This window comes from Stegodyphus dumicola, chromosome 5 (assembly GCF_044657685.1).
Source record: "Stegodyphus dumicola isolate Sdum_Otavi_A_Nest chromosome 5, ASM4465768v1".
NCBI lineage: Eukaryota > Metazoa > Arthropoda > Arachnida > Araneae > Eresidae > Stegodyphus > Stegodyphus dumicola.
In genome coordinates, this window is record NC_140772.1 from 235,908,374 (window position 1) to 235,925,196 (window position 16,823).

At 37.1% G+C, this 16,823-nt stretch overlaps 1 protein-coding gene across 2 annotated transcripts in view; it reads right to left on the minus strand.

Moving 5' to 3' along the window:
• LOC118199204 (uncharacterized) overlaps nucleotides 1-16,823 on the minus strand; it is a 278,709-nt gene that overhangs the window by 111,809 nt on the left and 150,077 nt on the right. For both annotated transcript variants that reach the window (XM_085817787.1, XM_085817788.1), the window contains exon 3: nucleotides 13,982-14,296. In XM_085817787.1, coding sequence (XP_085673913.1) covers nucleotides 13,982-14,296 — 315 coding nt within the window. The remainder of the gene's footprint in view (nucleotides 1-13,981; nucleotides 14,297-16,823) is intronic.

A 16,823-nucleotide genomic window follows, 5' to 3' on the forward strand; every position in this document is an offset into this window, starting at 1 on the left:
ATTAATTTTATTTAAGCATCAATAAACCGTATTATCTGTTTCTCTTCCTCTCTTTCTCTAAATATATATATATATAGGTGTGTGTATTTACATTAATAGATAAATAGATATAATCTTGTTTTCACAAATATTTGAAATAAAAAGTGAAGTAAGAGAATTTTTCAATGCAACAAATATCCTAAATTGTTTACTTTCATACATATGTATTTATGGATGTATAGTCATTCTGCTTAAAGTATTTACAGGCATATAAAATTACAAGGTTACTTTAGGCGCATTAATAAAAATTTAAGATTGGACATGTAATATCTTGTATTTTATAGTAATTATTTTTTAAATTTATTTCTAAATCCGCATAACATTTTTTTTTTTATTTACTGCGAATTTTTTTTTTAATTTTTCATTACACTCAGAAAAGTTTATGCTTCGAATTTCATGAGTTATTAATATTGTCGTAAAGGATCATCTTTTAATACCATAATAATTTTGAAAACAGAAAAAATAAATAAAACAATCCTTGGTTTTCTATAAACATTTGAAATGATAAATATTTGCTACTACTGCCTGAAAATGTTAATAAAATTTTTTAAAAAATTACCAAATCTTGTTTAGTTTTACCTTATTTGTTTCATAGCATCATGTACTATCAATCTTACTCAATTTTACTTTATTTGCAGGCAAAAGTAAATTGATAAATTTTTTGTTTAGAGTTTTTACCGTTTTATCAAAGTAATGATGTTTAGACAAGAATTACGCTTATGCTCAAAATGCAGTAAAAAAAATATCATAAATGCACTAAAAAGGGATTTCATGAGATATATAAAATGTTATTAGCAAAAACTGTGATTTTTATTATCGCATAATTTATACAACGTATCACATTTAATAATTAAAAAGAGTTATGTCATACAAACGCCATATGTTTCAATGTTACGATAAACTAAATCGTCCCTACTCTCTCTTCCCGACATGTGTGTGACGCACGCCCCACCCACTGGGTTAGTCTATTTCTTATAAGGTCCATGGATACATTCCGCTGACCTCATAGATCACGTGACTTATGTATACCTTTTGTAAACAAACAATGCAGATATCCTCAGAGATCACGTGACTTATGTACAGCTAATACAAACAAGCAAGGTCATTCTTCCTCTTGTCCTCTTGCGGAATGTATCTCATTCGAGAAATGTTTTAAAAGACGAAAAATTCTTGTTTCGGAAATGCCAAATGTTAAAAAGAAATTCATTTTCTACAAATAAGGAAATTTAAATTTAATGTAATCTCCCGGTTCCTGTACTAACATTTATTTACTTTATTTACTGTATAATATTTTGGCATTTTGCGTCGATTCATGATAAGCGTTGTTTCACTTTTCAAATTGATGCCACCAAATATTATTAACTTGTATTATATTTAAAGAAATTAAATAATGAAGAATCTGCACGAATGTATGTATGTTTCACGCATTGTGTTAAAACAACGGTACTTGAAGCCATCCAACTTTTAAAAGTTGACGTAATCTTCCATAGAATATGGGCAAATGGAAGCTCTAATTTGAATTTGAAATTTGTTTTATTATAAATTCAAGATTTTGTAACACCTCAACGAATTTTTGATTAACAAACTAAACGATTTCAAAACCAGCAATGGCAATATTGTAAAGAAACAAAAAGCGCGCGAGACTATCGGAAATTCTAAAGATAGGCTCATTTTAAAATTATTTTGCGATATTACTGTTGAACTAAGTTTTATGGTTTGAGTACATAGAATATGATATTTAATAAATAAAGGTAACACAAAAAGAGGTTGAAAAAACGCTCTTTTGGACATAATTTAAAATCTGAAAACTCAGTTTTCTTTAAAAAAATTTTTTCTAGTTAGAACTGTTTATTTAAAGTGCAATCTATATTTTTTTTTACAACATATGATATGGAATCCATAAACTCTTCACTTTATAATGCACAAATGCTTAGCATTTTTTTTTTTTTTCTATTTATAAAATTTTTGAATTCTAGATAGATTTCGAATGATCCCATGTACGATTTAACGAAGCTCCTTGTGCAAAAGGAACTTCAAATCGATCATGAGAAAGTTTCGTAGGACAGGTATTTATCAAGGACAGACCATTGATTGAGAGTCTCAACGGAATATTCTGCTCTGTCAGGAAAGGCTATTATTTTCATTTTACTTTTTGCGGAAACGTACTTGCAAGGGAGGATTAACTGCCATTTCTGACATCAAATACAAATGATGGAAGAGAAATTCAAGTTCTTTTCCTTCCATGGAAGAATGTCTGAAGAATATTTGGAACTATGAATTCCGAGTGTTATGATGTTAAAAATCAACTTTTTACGGAAAACGCATATTTCTAGTTGGTTTCTCTGCTATTTTATCAGCTTTGGGGAATCTGCTAGTTCATACGCTATAAATAATGATTATTATAAAATATGTACTCCGATTGAAAATATGCTATTGTGTGTGGAATCAAGTTAAAAATGCATCTATGTTGAAAAGAAATTTATTAAAAGTAAATTTATGCTCTTTTAAGAAATGCGTTCAATTCTTTTATTTTGTTTTACTTCAGCAATTTTCCATATTTCATTTTCTACCTAACATAAACTCCCCATGTGTAACGTGCATACGAGCCAGTTTCCCTTAGAAAGTCCTCCACGAAGGCATTCCTCCCGTTAGGAAGGAATTTCAATACTTCAAATTTAATCACACACATACAATCACATACAATCACTACCTAAAATAAACGTTTTAACAACTTAATTTCTATAACTGAGCTTCCGTATTATCAGTCCCGACCCTTTGATATTTATACAACATCGGAAAACGTTTAGGAAATGTACAGAGCTTGCTTCTTGAAGAACGTTTCAACAGTATGTTCTTAATTTCACCTGCATGTTGCAGTTCAATAATTTGCAAAACTATGTCAAATACTACACTATAATTTAAAGATACGTCCTAATAATAAATATTCGTTCTCAATTTACCTTCTGTAACGCGAGTTTTTGAATCATTTCCTAGGAACGTTCCAGAACATACTAACTGTAGACAAAGATATGTCCTAACAAAATTGTTGGACATTCGCTTTATACAAAAGCTGGGTAGCTCGTATCTTGAAATTGCTTGCTGAAAACATTCTCAAATATATTGTTGCGTTTTTTTTATTCTTCTTGACACCAATTGTTACGTTATTTTCTTCCTTCACGTTCGTATGGGGCTCGTAGATTTGCAGTGAATAACGACGACACTTGATGAAGTATCAAAGCACACTTTATTTACCAGTATTAATCAGGACAACTTCAATAACACTTTTTACAGTCGATCAGCGACACAGCCTTCAGGTTATTAGGCAATAACGGTGGAGACAGCTCCCTGCAAAGCACCCTACTTTGCTTTCCGGAGTACAGCACCCGACTCTGCTTGGTCGTTCTCGGAACTTCACGTTCTGTCGAGATGCTCCACGCTACAACTCGCGATGCACTCGACGACACACGAGCACGGCTCCCAACTCTTCAGTTCAGTCGTTCCCGGAGCTCAAGACGCTCTCTCGACAATGCACTAACCGCGATATACTAACAGACTTCCTCGGTGCACTCGACGACTCACTCGGCACTCGCTGTCCGGCTGTCAACTCGATCGACTCCGCACGGACTGACCCGCTAGACGAGACACACTCTCAATACTACTATCTCGTCGTCTAGACGAGGCACGCACAATCTGAGACACTCCTGACTGCAGATCAGCAGGGTTTATATAGCTTTCGGCTCGTGTTCGAGAACATTTCTGGGCTAAACCGGTAAGAATTCGTTCCAGAAGATTCTCCATCCGTCCATGGTATATCGCCAATTTTGTCGCCAAATGGGCGATTTCGCGCCAAATGTGGCAACACTGCCTTGCTATTTTATGGCAACCCTAAAACTGCTTTGCGGAGAAGCCATCTTACCGCGCCTTGACATTTCGTAACAATACTATTAGTCGAAGTAAATATACTTCTGTACGCTGAGAGCTGCATTCTAATAGCACGGAGTAACATGCATCATATCACCACGTCAAACAGAACATTTTCAGTGCATGTAACACCGGCAAAAACAATTGAAATGCTACTCGAATAGCATATAGTGGACGTTCTGGTTCTGCATGGATACTTTTATGAACTATTTATTCCAAGTTTCCATGAAGTTAATGCACGATTTCCTTCATCTATACTAACAGTATATATCCTTGTTCAGAATATTAACATATACAAATTTTTCCTCCCTTTTATTTAAACTTAATTCCTCGAATGTCATTAGACATATATTTCACATTCAATAAATTTAGTTCTCACTTCGCGACAAGGCAAAAATACTGTTGCGTGCGTACGGGTTCGTTATGAAATGAATGCACAAGTCCGATGAAAAAAATGAACAAAAATTTATTATTATCACAACAAAAATGCTTAAATTTTCTCAAATTATCACGCAGTATTACAATATCTCACAGTAGTTTTCTTTTAACTACTCAAATGTCCAATAGAACGTAATTCAAAACAGCTAAAGAACGCTAATCCGCGAATTCGCTACAATCAACAACAGTAGTTTTCTGAACAACAACAAACTAAGCAACTACTACAAACTGAGATGTTTTCCTCCTTTTATAAGATTTTAAAATCACGCGCTAGAATTTTCCAGCACTTTCTCGAAATCAAAAAGAGATATTTATTTATTTAACGCACGCGCTCTTGTATTTTTAATTTTTCCGGCTTAGCTTTCTTTTAATATTCGTCACGCGCTGCACTGCGCGAGAAATAAAACCATTTAATTTATAATTGAACTAACATTAGCTTTTTAAATACCAAATTCGTAACACTGCCCCCTTCCCAAGGACTGCACGTCCCGGGCAGTACAATCCCTGGACAGGAAGCTAAACTTACAACTGTGGCATAAATGCAACTGAGGCATAAACATTACATTACAATATCAAACAATATAAACAATAAATGCAATAACTAACTTAAACAAATCAAATGCTATCAAATACTAAATACAAAACAAATACTAAATACAAATCAAATACTAAATACAAATCAAATACTAAATACAAATCAAATACTAAATGCAAATCAAATACTAAATACAAATCAAATCAAATACACATTTATAAACAAAAAGGACCATGGTCTGATACTATTTACAATTATTTACATTACGTACTATGGCCATAGTAATGAGCTAACCTGTCGTAATGAACGACTTTAGGTTTAGAGTTCGAAGACTTACGAATCCGAACCACGACGTCATTCAACGTTTTTAGGACTGTATACGGGCCATCCCAAGGTGACTGTAATTTCGGACAAAGTCCTTTCCGTCGAGTCGGATTCTACAACCTCACCTTGTCTCCTTCGTGGAACTGATGTTCAGTAGCTCTTGTGTCGTAGCGGGTCTTCATCTTCTCCGTCGCCAAGTTGACTCGCTCTCGTGCAAAGTTGTGCATCACTTCAAACCGGGCCTGGAGATCTTGAATATATTCCTTAGACGATAAAGGAGCATCCGGAGGGCGGCCAAACAATAGATCACAAGGCAGACGAAGGTCACGACCGAAGAGCATCTGTGATGGAGAATAGCCGGTAGTCTCGTGGACAGCACTGCGGTAAGCCAGTGAAAAGAGTGGTAATTTCTTGTCCCAGTCCTGTTGGTTTCTGGAAACCACTAATGAGAGGTTATTAAGGATTGTTCGATTGAACCTCTCTACCATGCCGTCCGACTGGGGATGCAATGGCGTCGTTTGAGTTTTGTCAATGCCGAGTAGTTTGCATAGTTCTTTGATTACTGCCGAGGCAAAATTCCTTCCCTGATCGGAATGTAACTGAAGAGGCACTCCGAACCTGGAAATCCAGTGCTGTATCATTACCTCAGCTACTGTGACAGCCTCTTGATCAGGAATAGGATAAGCTTCAGGCCACTTGGTGAAGTAATCAATGACAACGAGTATGTATTTGTTGCCAACAGCAGTTCGTGGCAGAGGTCCCAGGATGTCAAAGGCGACACGTTCAAAAGGCGCCCCTACGTTGTAACGTTGCAACTTGCCTCGGCTGCGTCTCCTCGGTCCTTTCCGACCTGCACAGGAATCGCAAGATCGGCACCACTTTTGCACGTCATCCTTTGCATTATTCCAGTAAAAGCGCTCACGAACTCTCTGCAAGGTCTTCATTATTCCAAAGTGACCTCCTGTAGGGCTGCTATGTAATTCTTTAAGGACATCAGGAACGCGGGATCTTGGAAGTATAAGTTACCATCGGAACGTCTTCCCATCATCCGATTCGAATTTCCGGTATAAGACGCCGTTTCGAATGTGAAGTGAATCCCAGAGTCCCCAGTATTGTTTTGTTGTAGGACTACAGATAGAAATGTCCTGTAATGTAGGTTTTCTGTTTGATGACTCTATTAAATCAAGTATGGGTTTAATGTCGCGGTCTTCCAAATGGTCTTTCTTGACTTCATCATCACTCCACGGGTCTCGATCAGCCGATGTTGATGTTGTAATTTGTCTTGCGACCGGAGTCAGCAGCTCGTATTTCGCTTCCACCCTGGAGCAATATCGGCAGCTTTCATGGCAAGGTCTTCTAGACAGGGCGTCGGCGTTCCCGTGTGATGATCCCTTTCGATGACGGATAGTGATGTCATATTCTTGGAGTCTCTGTATCCACCTGGCTATTTGACCCTCAGGATTCTTGAAATTTAAAAGCCAGGTCAATGATGCATGATCGGTGCGGAGCAGGAATTTTCTGCGTATAGATAGTGATGGAACTGTTCTACAGCTTTGACTATGGCGAGCAACTCTTTCCTGGTGACACAATAATTCCTCTCCGGTTTAGACAGGCACTTGCTCCAGTACGCCACTACACGTTCTTGGCCGTCTATTTCTTGGGACAAAACAGCACCGACACTTTCATTGCTCGCATCCGTGTCGAGAATAAATGGTCTATCGAGCTGAGGATACGTCAGGATTGGAGCAGATGTTAAAGCATCCTTTAAGTTGTTAAATGCATCCTCGCATTCTTTTGTCCACAAAAACTTTTGCTTACTCTCTGTCAGCATGTGAAGGGGTCTTGCGATGGAAGAAAAGTCCTTCACGAATCTCCTATAGTAGGTACAAAGCCCTAGGAAGCTTCTCAGCTGATGGACATTTTCGGGACGTTTCCAGGATTTAACGGCTGACACCTTTTCAGGATCCGTGTACACACCTTCTGCAGAGATGACATGTCCCAGGTAAGTCACTTCCTTTCGGAACAATTTGCATTTAGCGGGACTCAGCTTTAGACTCAGCTTTTTTTCTTTCAGTTTCTGAAGCACCTTTCTAAGATTTTCTAGATGCTCTTCAAAACTCTTTCCGACGATGATGATATCGTCCAGGTATATCAGACAGGCTTCATAGGAAAGTCCTTTCAAAACAGTCTCCATGAGGCGTTCGAATGTTGCCGGCGCATTACACAGTCCAAACGGCATCACCTTGAATTGCCAAAGCCCTTGTCCCGTAGTAAATGCCGTCTTTTCTCGGTCATGAGGGTATATTTCTACCTGCCAATACCCACTCTTTAAATCAAGCGTTGAGAACCACTTGCTTCCAGAAAGAGTGTCTAGAATGTCGTCAATTCTAGGAAGAGGGTAACTGTCTTTCTTCGTAACCTCATTCAACCGGCGATAGTCGACGCAAAATCTTGTTGAGCCGTCTTTCTTTCTGACTAGGACGATGGGAGATGCCCATGGACTTACTGAAGGCTCGATGACATCGCTTTCTTCCATATCTTTTAAAAGTGTTCGCACCTCTTCCTGTTTAGCAAACGGTAGACGTCTTGGATGTTGCTTGATCGGGGGATGATCGCCGGTATCTATTCTATGTTGTGTCAAACTAGTTCGACCCACGTCAGAAGACGAGTGGGAGAAAACAACTTGAAGATCTTTAATGACGCGATCGTCAGCATTCCTCTCTTTATCGTTTAATTGCGCATTCTGCAATAACTCCGTTGTAATTCTCTCTGAGGACACGGATTCTTGGATGTTACTCTTTCTTTCAACGGTGGTTACTGGAGTACATGCTGCAACCACTTCACCTTTCTTAATAATTCTCCCCTTCTCAGTTACATTGGCGACTCTCACCGGGATAACCGTTCTGGATAGGTCGACGAGTGTTGAGGCTACTAGTACTCCTTTTGGGCTATTACAGTTATTGGGATATTCTATGATGCCGTAGCGGAAATTTCTGTTTTCGGCTGTGCATCCAGGAAGTAAAATTTCTGTTCTTGCCGGTATTGTGATATTGTCTTGTGATATGATTTTATGGACAGATTCAGACGTAGAATGCAATTCGTTATTTTTAAAGTCCAAGGAAAAATTGTATTTCCTTAGAAAGTCCAATCCGAGTATGCAAGAATCAGTGATCTCTGCTACATATGCCGTGTGATGGTAAGCGGCACTTCCAAACGTGATGTTAGCATTTACTTTTCCATCGATGTTTATCTTCTCACCGGACACAGTCTGTAGGGTAACGCAGGGCGGCGTCCAGATAAGTTTGTTTCCCAGTTGTTGAGCCAAATCTTTTCGGATGATGGTAACGTTGGTTCCTGTATCTATCGTCATATTGCAGGGAACTCCATTAATATGTCCTATTATGAAAAGTCCATTACTGCCGCCTCTCACTGCAGAAATCTGAAGCGCTTTAAACTGGGGCTTTTCATGATCTGGAAACCTCCGCCCCGCGATATGGCCACTAATTAGTTTCCCTGCTGTTTGTTAGGAGCGGTCTTAGCAGCCGTGCCCTGGGGTGTTCTGCAGTTTCGTCGGATGTGTCCTTCAGCACCGCAGTTCCAGCACTTTACGGTCGGTTTCTTGTCACCAATATTCTGTCTCAAGGCGTTCAGTTGTCTAGTTAAATCGTCTAGACGAGCAGTGACTTGATCCCCTGGCTCCTGGACTTGAGCAGCTCTGACTGGATGGCGGTCTCGACGGGTGGTTTGCTGGGCTGTCTCAAATTTCATGGCATACACTAAAGCGCTTTTCAGATCTTTAACATCCGCCATTCGCAGTGCTTTCTGTATTTCAGGGTCCCGGATGCCATCGATGAAATATTGCAGGGACAGGATTTCCCTTGTTTCTGTCGGGCACTCCAAAAGGCGTGATGTGACAGCCTTTCAACATCCGTGGCGAGCTCCTGAAGCGTTTCGGTGAGCTTCTGTTGACGAGATTTTAATTGGAGCCTGCTGTAGTCTTTTAAACATTTCTCGCCGAAGCGCAGCTCCAAAGCGCCGGATAGAGCTTCGAAATCTAGCCTTTGATTTTCGGGAAGAGTCTGCAGGATATCCGCTGCGTCTGCTCTCAGAGAAGCGGCGAGATGACAGGCCTTAGCTTGGGAATCCCATCCATTCGCATCCGCAACGATAGAAAATTGTGTCCTATACACCTGCCAGGAAGTCTAACCATCATATGTAGATAGATTCAGAACGGAACGAGCAGGCATCGAGAAAAATTTGAAACCTTCAGAATTGTTTCCTACCGTCGCTATGCACTTCTTTAGGCTGTCAACTTCTTTGGCGACGGCAACAGAAACCCTATCATCAATTTGTTGTTCGACGGCAGAAACTCTCTCTTCTATATGTTCTTTTACAGAAGAAATTCTTTCTTCTACTTGTTCTTTTACCGAAGAAACTCTTTCTTCTATTTGTCCAACTTTAGTTTCAACCGCGTCTATTCTGCCTTCCATAGCCTCAAATTTATTTTCTATTACGCAGGTAATTTCTCTTTTCATTTCGTCCTGATCTGCTTTCATCTCATTTTTAAGAGATTTCATCTCTTCCTTAACGGATACCTGGCCCAATTTCATTTCTCCTTTAACGGATTCCTGGCCCATCTTCATTTCTTCTTTAACGGACCTAATTTCTTCTTTAACAGAGTCTTTCATTTCTTCTTTAAATGTAGCAAAGGCTACCATAAATTGTTTTAACTGTTCTTCCATCGCTCTTGTGATTGGCATTCAAAATCCCACTTCTGACACCAAAAATTGTTGCGTGCGTACGGGTTCGTTGTGAAATGAATGCACAAGTCCGATGAAAAAAATGAACAAAAATTTATTATTATCACAACAAAAATGCTTAAATTTTCTCAAATTATCACGCAGTATTACAATATCTCATTACAATTACAATTACTCAATTACGTTCTATTGGACATTTGAGTAGTTTTCTTTTAACTACTCAAATGTCCAATAGAACGTAATTCAAAACAGCTAAAGAACGCCTTCCGCGAATTCGCTACAATCAACGACAGTAATTTTCTAAACAACAACAAACTAAGCAACTACTACAAACTGAGATGTTTTCCTCCTTTTATAAGATTTTAAAATCACGCGCTAGAATTTTCCAGCACTTTCTCGAAATCAAAAAGAGATATTTATTTATTTAACGCACGCGCTCTTGTATTTTTAATTTTTCCGGCTTAGCTTTCTTTTAATATTCGTCACGCGCTGCACTGCGCGAGAAATAAAACCATTTAATTTATAATTGAACTAACATTAGCTTTTTAAATACCACATTCGTAACACTACCCCCTTCCCAAGGACTGCACGTCCCGGGCAGTACAATCCCTGGACAGGAAGCTAAACTTACAACTGTGGCATAAATGCAACTGAGGCATAAACATTACATTACAATATCAAACAATATAAACAATAAATGCAATAACTAACTTAAACAAATCAAATGCTATCAAATACTAAATACAAAACAAATACTAAATACAAATCAAATACTAAATACAAATCAAATACTAAATACAAATCAAATACTAAATGCAAATCAAATACTAAATACAAATCAAATCAAATACACATTTATAAACAAAAAGGACCATGGTCTGATACTATTTACAATTATTTACATTACGTACTATGGCCATAGTAATGAGCTAACCTGTCGTAATCGTTCAATTTCACAATTTCTACCCCGGAATTCAAATTCCGGATATCCCGACTATTAGACGGACGTGCTTCTGATTACTACAATAAGGCAGATGTTAAATAGGCAGAAAATACCATACAAGTGTTATATAATTGTAATTGTACATAAATGTGAGGTATAAGTGTAAGGTAAAAACATATAAAAAGAGAAGTTCATAAGTTAAAAAAAAAAAAAAAAATTCAGCCCATTCCAATAGGTAATAAAACTGGCTCGTAGAAACTTTACAGATGTGCACTTTAGCTCTAAATGCAACAGTACAGATTAATTTCTGATTGCGTATTTGAAAGGAGTAGGATTCTTTGATAAATTTTGGCTGTTGACCTATGATAGTTAAAGATGTATAGATTTTAACAAAAAATGAAATGCAGAAGAGTATACTGTTGCGTGCGTACGGGTTCGTTATGAAATGAATGCACAAGTCCGATGAAAAATGAACAAAAATTTATTATTATCACAACAAAAATGCTTAAATTTTCTCAATTTATCATGCAGTATTACAATATCTCACAGTAGTTATCTTTTAACTACTCAAATGTCCAATAGAACGTAATTCAAAACAGCTAAAGAACGCTAATCCGCGAATTCGCTACAATCAACAACAGTAGTTTTCTGAACAACAACAAACTAAGCAATTACTACAAACTGAGATGTTTTCCTCCTTTTATAAGATTTTAAAATCACGCGCTAGAATTTTCCAGCACTTTCTCGAAATCAAAAAGAGATATTTATATATTTAACGCACGCGCTCTTGTATTTTTAATTTTTCCGGCTTAGCTTTCTTTTAATATTCGTCACGCGCTGCACTAGCGAGAAATAAAACCATTTAATTTATAATTGAACTAACATTAGCTTTTTAAATACCAAATTCGTAACAATACATAAAAATTCAAAATAGCTATATTAAAAATTGAAAGATATAGAAAAACTTAAAATACCAAATACAGTTAAACCAATTTAAAAAATGATTTACAATTAAATTTACAGTTTCTACGCAAAAACAAGTAATTCGACCAGCGGGCAAGAAGGCAGATTTTTCGGTGCACAAAACTGAATGTTTACTTTTCTTATCACTCGGCAAATAAGACGGGATAATTTAATAAACTTAAATGGTAATTCCAGAATGCCTTGAGCATAATTTAATTCGCAATAATAAAAAAAGAAGACATTACTTTGTTGTTGCAAAGCTTAGTTTCTCTAGGTTGGCAACAAAGCCACTATTCTGCTGATTTCCAAATGTAAACAAATATGGCTGCTATGCTATAAAAATTAGGCTTAGCCCCACTTAAACAACTTTTAAATTTTTGATAATTCTGCAGCATAACATGTAGGTTAAATGATTGCAACCAGAATGGGAGGTGCACATCTGCATGTTATAGCAATCCTGTATACAAAATTTCTGCTTTCTGAGGCTACTCGTTTTTGAGTTATGCGTGATACATACGTAGGTATGTATCATCCACGACATCCACTTTAAAATCTTCTGAATCCATTTTAAATCAGTTTTATAATTCGTTTGGGTGGAAAGTATTCCGTCCTTAACTGCAGATGCTATGCAAAATCATCGTCAAATTGCATTCGATAGCAGTCAAAATGGATATTTTCCTTGAAATATGATAACCGAAATTTTTCGGGACTGCAATACTTCTTTTCTACTTCATGCAAGGAAGTAAAAAAACCAGTGGAAGCTCTTTCATATGCATTTATTTTTTTATTTGAAATCATGCCAATGTGTAACAAATGAAGATTTATTAAAAAAGTATTTATTATAAATTAAAAGGCAAAAGAGTTTCATATTGTTAGGAAATGTCCAGTCGCTATAAGGCAGCCTCCTCGCAAAGCAGGTTTAGGGTTGCCAAAGAAATGACAAGGAAAGGCAGGGTTGCCATATTTAGTGAGATATCACCCATTTGGCGACAAAATCGGCGATATGCTACAGACGGACGGAGAACATGTTACGTTTATCTTTACGTTGAGGGTTCGTAGTTTGGGAGTGTTTGGGAGTGGTTTGAGAGTGCTCGACAGCGCTGAAGCATCGAAACACAATTTATTAGCCAGTATATTACTCAGGACAGCTCAAAAATCACTTTACAATCGTTGAAAAACAACTATAAACACTCTGAAATAATCAGCGACACAGCCTTCAGTCTATCAGGCTATAACGGTAAAGAAACTTTACAGCAAACCACCAGAGTACAGCATCCGATTCTGCTTGGTCGTTCTCGGAACTCTGCGTACGTGAGAGACTCTCCACCTTCAGGATAAAGCACCAGATTACAGCTCCCGACTCTGCATAGTCGTTCTCAGAACTCTACGTACTCTCGAGACTCTTCAGGCTACAACTCGCGATGCACTCGAAGATACACTATAGTACAGCTCCCGACTCAGTTCGGTCGTCTCGGAGCTCAACGCACTCTATGCTGAAACTCCACGATGCATTAACCTCGCGATACACTAAGAGACTCCCTCGATGATAGACTAAGAGAACAACTCGGCACTAGACTACGAGACACTCGCTCATTGACTATTAACTGACTTGGCTAGGCATTCACTCTCCGCATACCAACAGGGTTTAATTGGTTTGCGTTTGAGACCATTCTGCGCCAAACCGGTAAGAAATCGTTCCAGAAGGTTGTCCATCCTTCTATGGCATATCGACAATTTTGCCGCCAAATGCGCGATTTCTCACCAAATATGGCAACCTTGCCTTCCCTTGCCATTTTCTAGAAACCCCAAACCTGCTTTGCAATGAAGCTATCTCACAGCGGCTAGACATTTCATAACAATATAACGCATGATTTATGTATCATAGTTTTATTCACATACAACTTATACATGTTTAGATAAGTAAATATGCAGTGAATCGAGTTTTCTATAAAACTGTAACATAAAAACACTATAAAGACCATATAGAGTACCAAAATTTTTTATAGCATAAAGCTGTGCATGCAGAGCACTCATTAAAGACATTCTTGATTTACTTACCAGGGTAATATGCGATTCTTTTTGCTTTCGCGTAATTGGTGCCGGGAAGTTCAAGCAAGCACTCAAAGACTGAGGCTCCGTTTTTAGAAAGTTCACTGGCACTGAACGTCCTGTACAAATAAGCGTCATAGGCACCTGAAGGTTTGGATATGGAAACAGTTATGACGTCGGAAACTGCTTGCGGAGGGCTTCCGTTCGACGATCCAAGGTATAACTTTAATACAGGTTTTGGAAACAGTCCTAATGCTTCACAGGTCACATTCACAGACGAATCGCTCAGTTCCCTGTACGACAGCTCGAATTCGTCAGCAGGAACTAGAAAAGAGAAGTAACATTAAATTAAATATAAAATAAAATAATAAAACATAAATATATATGTACAATTTTATAAACAACGCGTAAAAGATGTCCTCTAAGTTTGTAAATATTTAAAAATTATATAAAATAAATAAATTGAAATATCAAACTGTGCCTGAAGACATCTAGAAAAGGCACATTTATTTGGGCATAATTTTCATTTCTTTCCTAATCGAATCTCATATTTCTCACTCCTGCGAACGCACTAATATGGCTGCATCAAAGCCGTTCACTACAGCTTTCAAAATAGTGTTTGAGCTCTACGGACCGAGAGCTCGGTTTCAGCACGTGCATACATAGTCTAATGCCATATGTAAACCTAAGACACATTCTAGGCATTCCATGGAAAAATCAACGAAAATAAAATTATGAGGCTTTGTTTCTAAACAATGTGGTTAAAAAAAGCAGAAGATAGCATTAGAGAGTGTCAGGATATAGAACTACTTATAAGATATCTGTAATCAGAGAAACTGTTGTGTAAAGAATAAATATAAAATAACTGCGGTAAGTCCTCACACAATGATTTCTGAAGGTTCTGCAGCCTCCGTGAACAAAGAATACTCTTATTATAGTAAGGCAGTACATTGAAAGTGATATAAGGATATAATGAATCCTACCATCTGACAATGATCTGGATTCTGAGTAACAAAATTCGAAAAGAAATATCGTTTGTGTCAGTAACAGAAAGGATGAGCACACTGATGATTAATGAAGGAATCTCACGTGCTTCATGAACAACGCTTCTTATTCATCGAACAGACGACTTGGAAGAATTTGCCTTGTTATACATCAAATTATTCACACCAACATGAAAGTATTATGTCCTACCCCTTATGCAGAGAAAATGATCAAGCATTTATTTATGAATGATGCCGGCTCATATTTCTGATGTTACTGAAACAGACAAATCCCAGTAAATAATACAACTTTGAAGAATACCTAGCAATGTATGGTGAATACTCCCGATTTACGCGATAGGGGACCGAGCAAAGCACTTAAGTCGGATTCGCGGACTTCAAGTGTATATTTTGCATATGAATTTTAGTTAAAGAGGACTAAAAATACATTTGCTTAGAAACAAAAAAAGGCGTATGTAGTAATTAACGTAGTTTCATAATATATTTTTGCAAAAGAATATGAAATAAATGTCTTATTTCGATACCGAAGGTTCATTAAATTTGGCAAAGTCGTCAAAAGACCCAATTCGTAGTTATAAAACGGTAGGAAAAGAATATCAAACTCAGTTCTTCACTTCTGCTGTACCAAAGAATAAAATCATGACTGTACCGTGTATATAAACATGAAACAGTTGCATTGTCTGCGAAAATAATTATCACTTAAGTTCAGTTTTAGGAGAAGGATGTGGCATTTTTGAGCCTTTAACATAAACGGTTTATGTTCTGATGCATATTGTTGCCCTATCTAGATCTAAAATCATTCAGTGCTGCTGGAACTTTTTGTATTTATGTAAAGTTAGCTCTAATATGTTGACAGAGTGATGTTTTGTTCATTAGAAATTTTCAAATTACTTAACTCTAAACGAAAATTGGTATTATTCGGTTTTGAGGGCCGTAAAAAAATTGCAGCGAAAATGTATGCGCAAAAGCGCCAAATCTAGCAAACGCGCCCATTTAACAGCGTGCCAAATCTAGCGTACGCGCTGATTTCAGATTGCGTAAGTTTATATAGTTCTACATTTCTTAAGACGCCATTGACATACTAGTTTAATTTCTAAATCCTTTTTTGATTTTAAATCCTTTTTTGATATCCTATGGATTTAACAATTTGGGAATTGCCCATGACGAAAAGTCGGCAATAGAATTTTGGGTAAAGTGCGGAATCACCCACTGCTTGACGCGTTTTTAAGAATTGCACATACTCGGTATCCATGTGCACATCGACCTATTTTCATTAAAAAAAATCCTAGAACTGCACACAAATGGCACTGCGCACACCCTTGGCTTTATCTAGTACACATCGACCTATTTTCACTTAAAAAGTCAAACAAAATTGACAAAAATCTAATTGTTTTTATCCTTGTAAAAAGCGGCGAACAAATAAGTGAGCGATTCTGCACTTTACCGAGAATATTTTCAAAGAAAAGGCATCATTCATTATAGAAAATTACGTTTGAACAACCAACGAGATGAAATTATGCTTTAGCGATAAGTCGGTAGCGAAATAGTGATGCAGGGTCCATTCAGTTATGTTTAGCAATTTTTATATAAATTATAATAATGATCTGAAATAGTTATTTACTCTTATGCTTCCATTCAGTCATGTTTAGCCTTTTTCATATAATTATAATAATAAAAAAGTATTATATGAAATTAACCTTTCATCTAAATTAAAACATCCATCTTAGATAGTTATTCACTATTATACTTCCTTTATTGCCACAATTATTAGGGTTGCCGCAATTATTTTTGGCAGCATTGGCATCAACAATATTTTGGCGATTTTTTACAGCCCTCGAAACCGAATA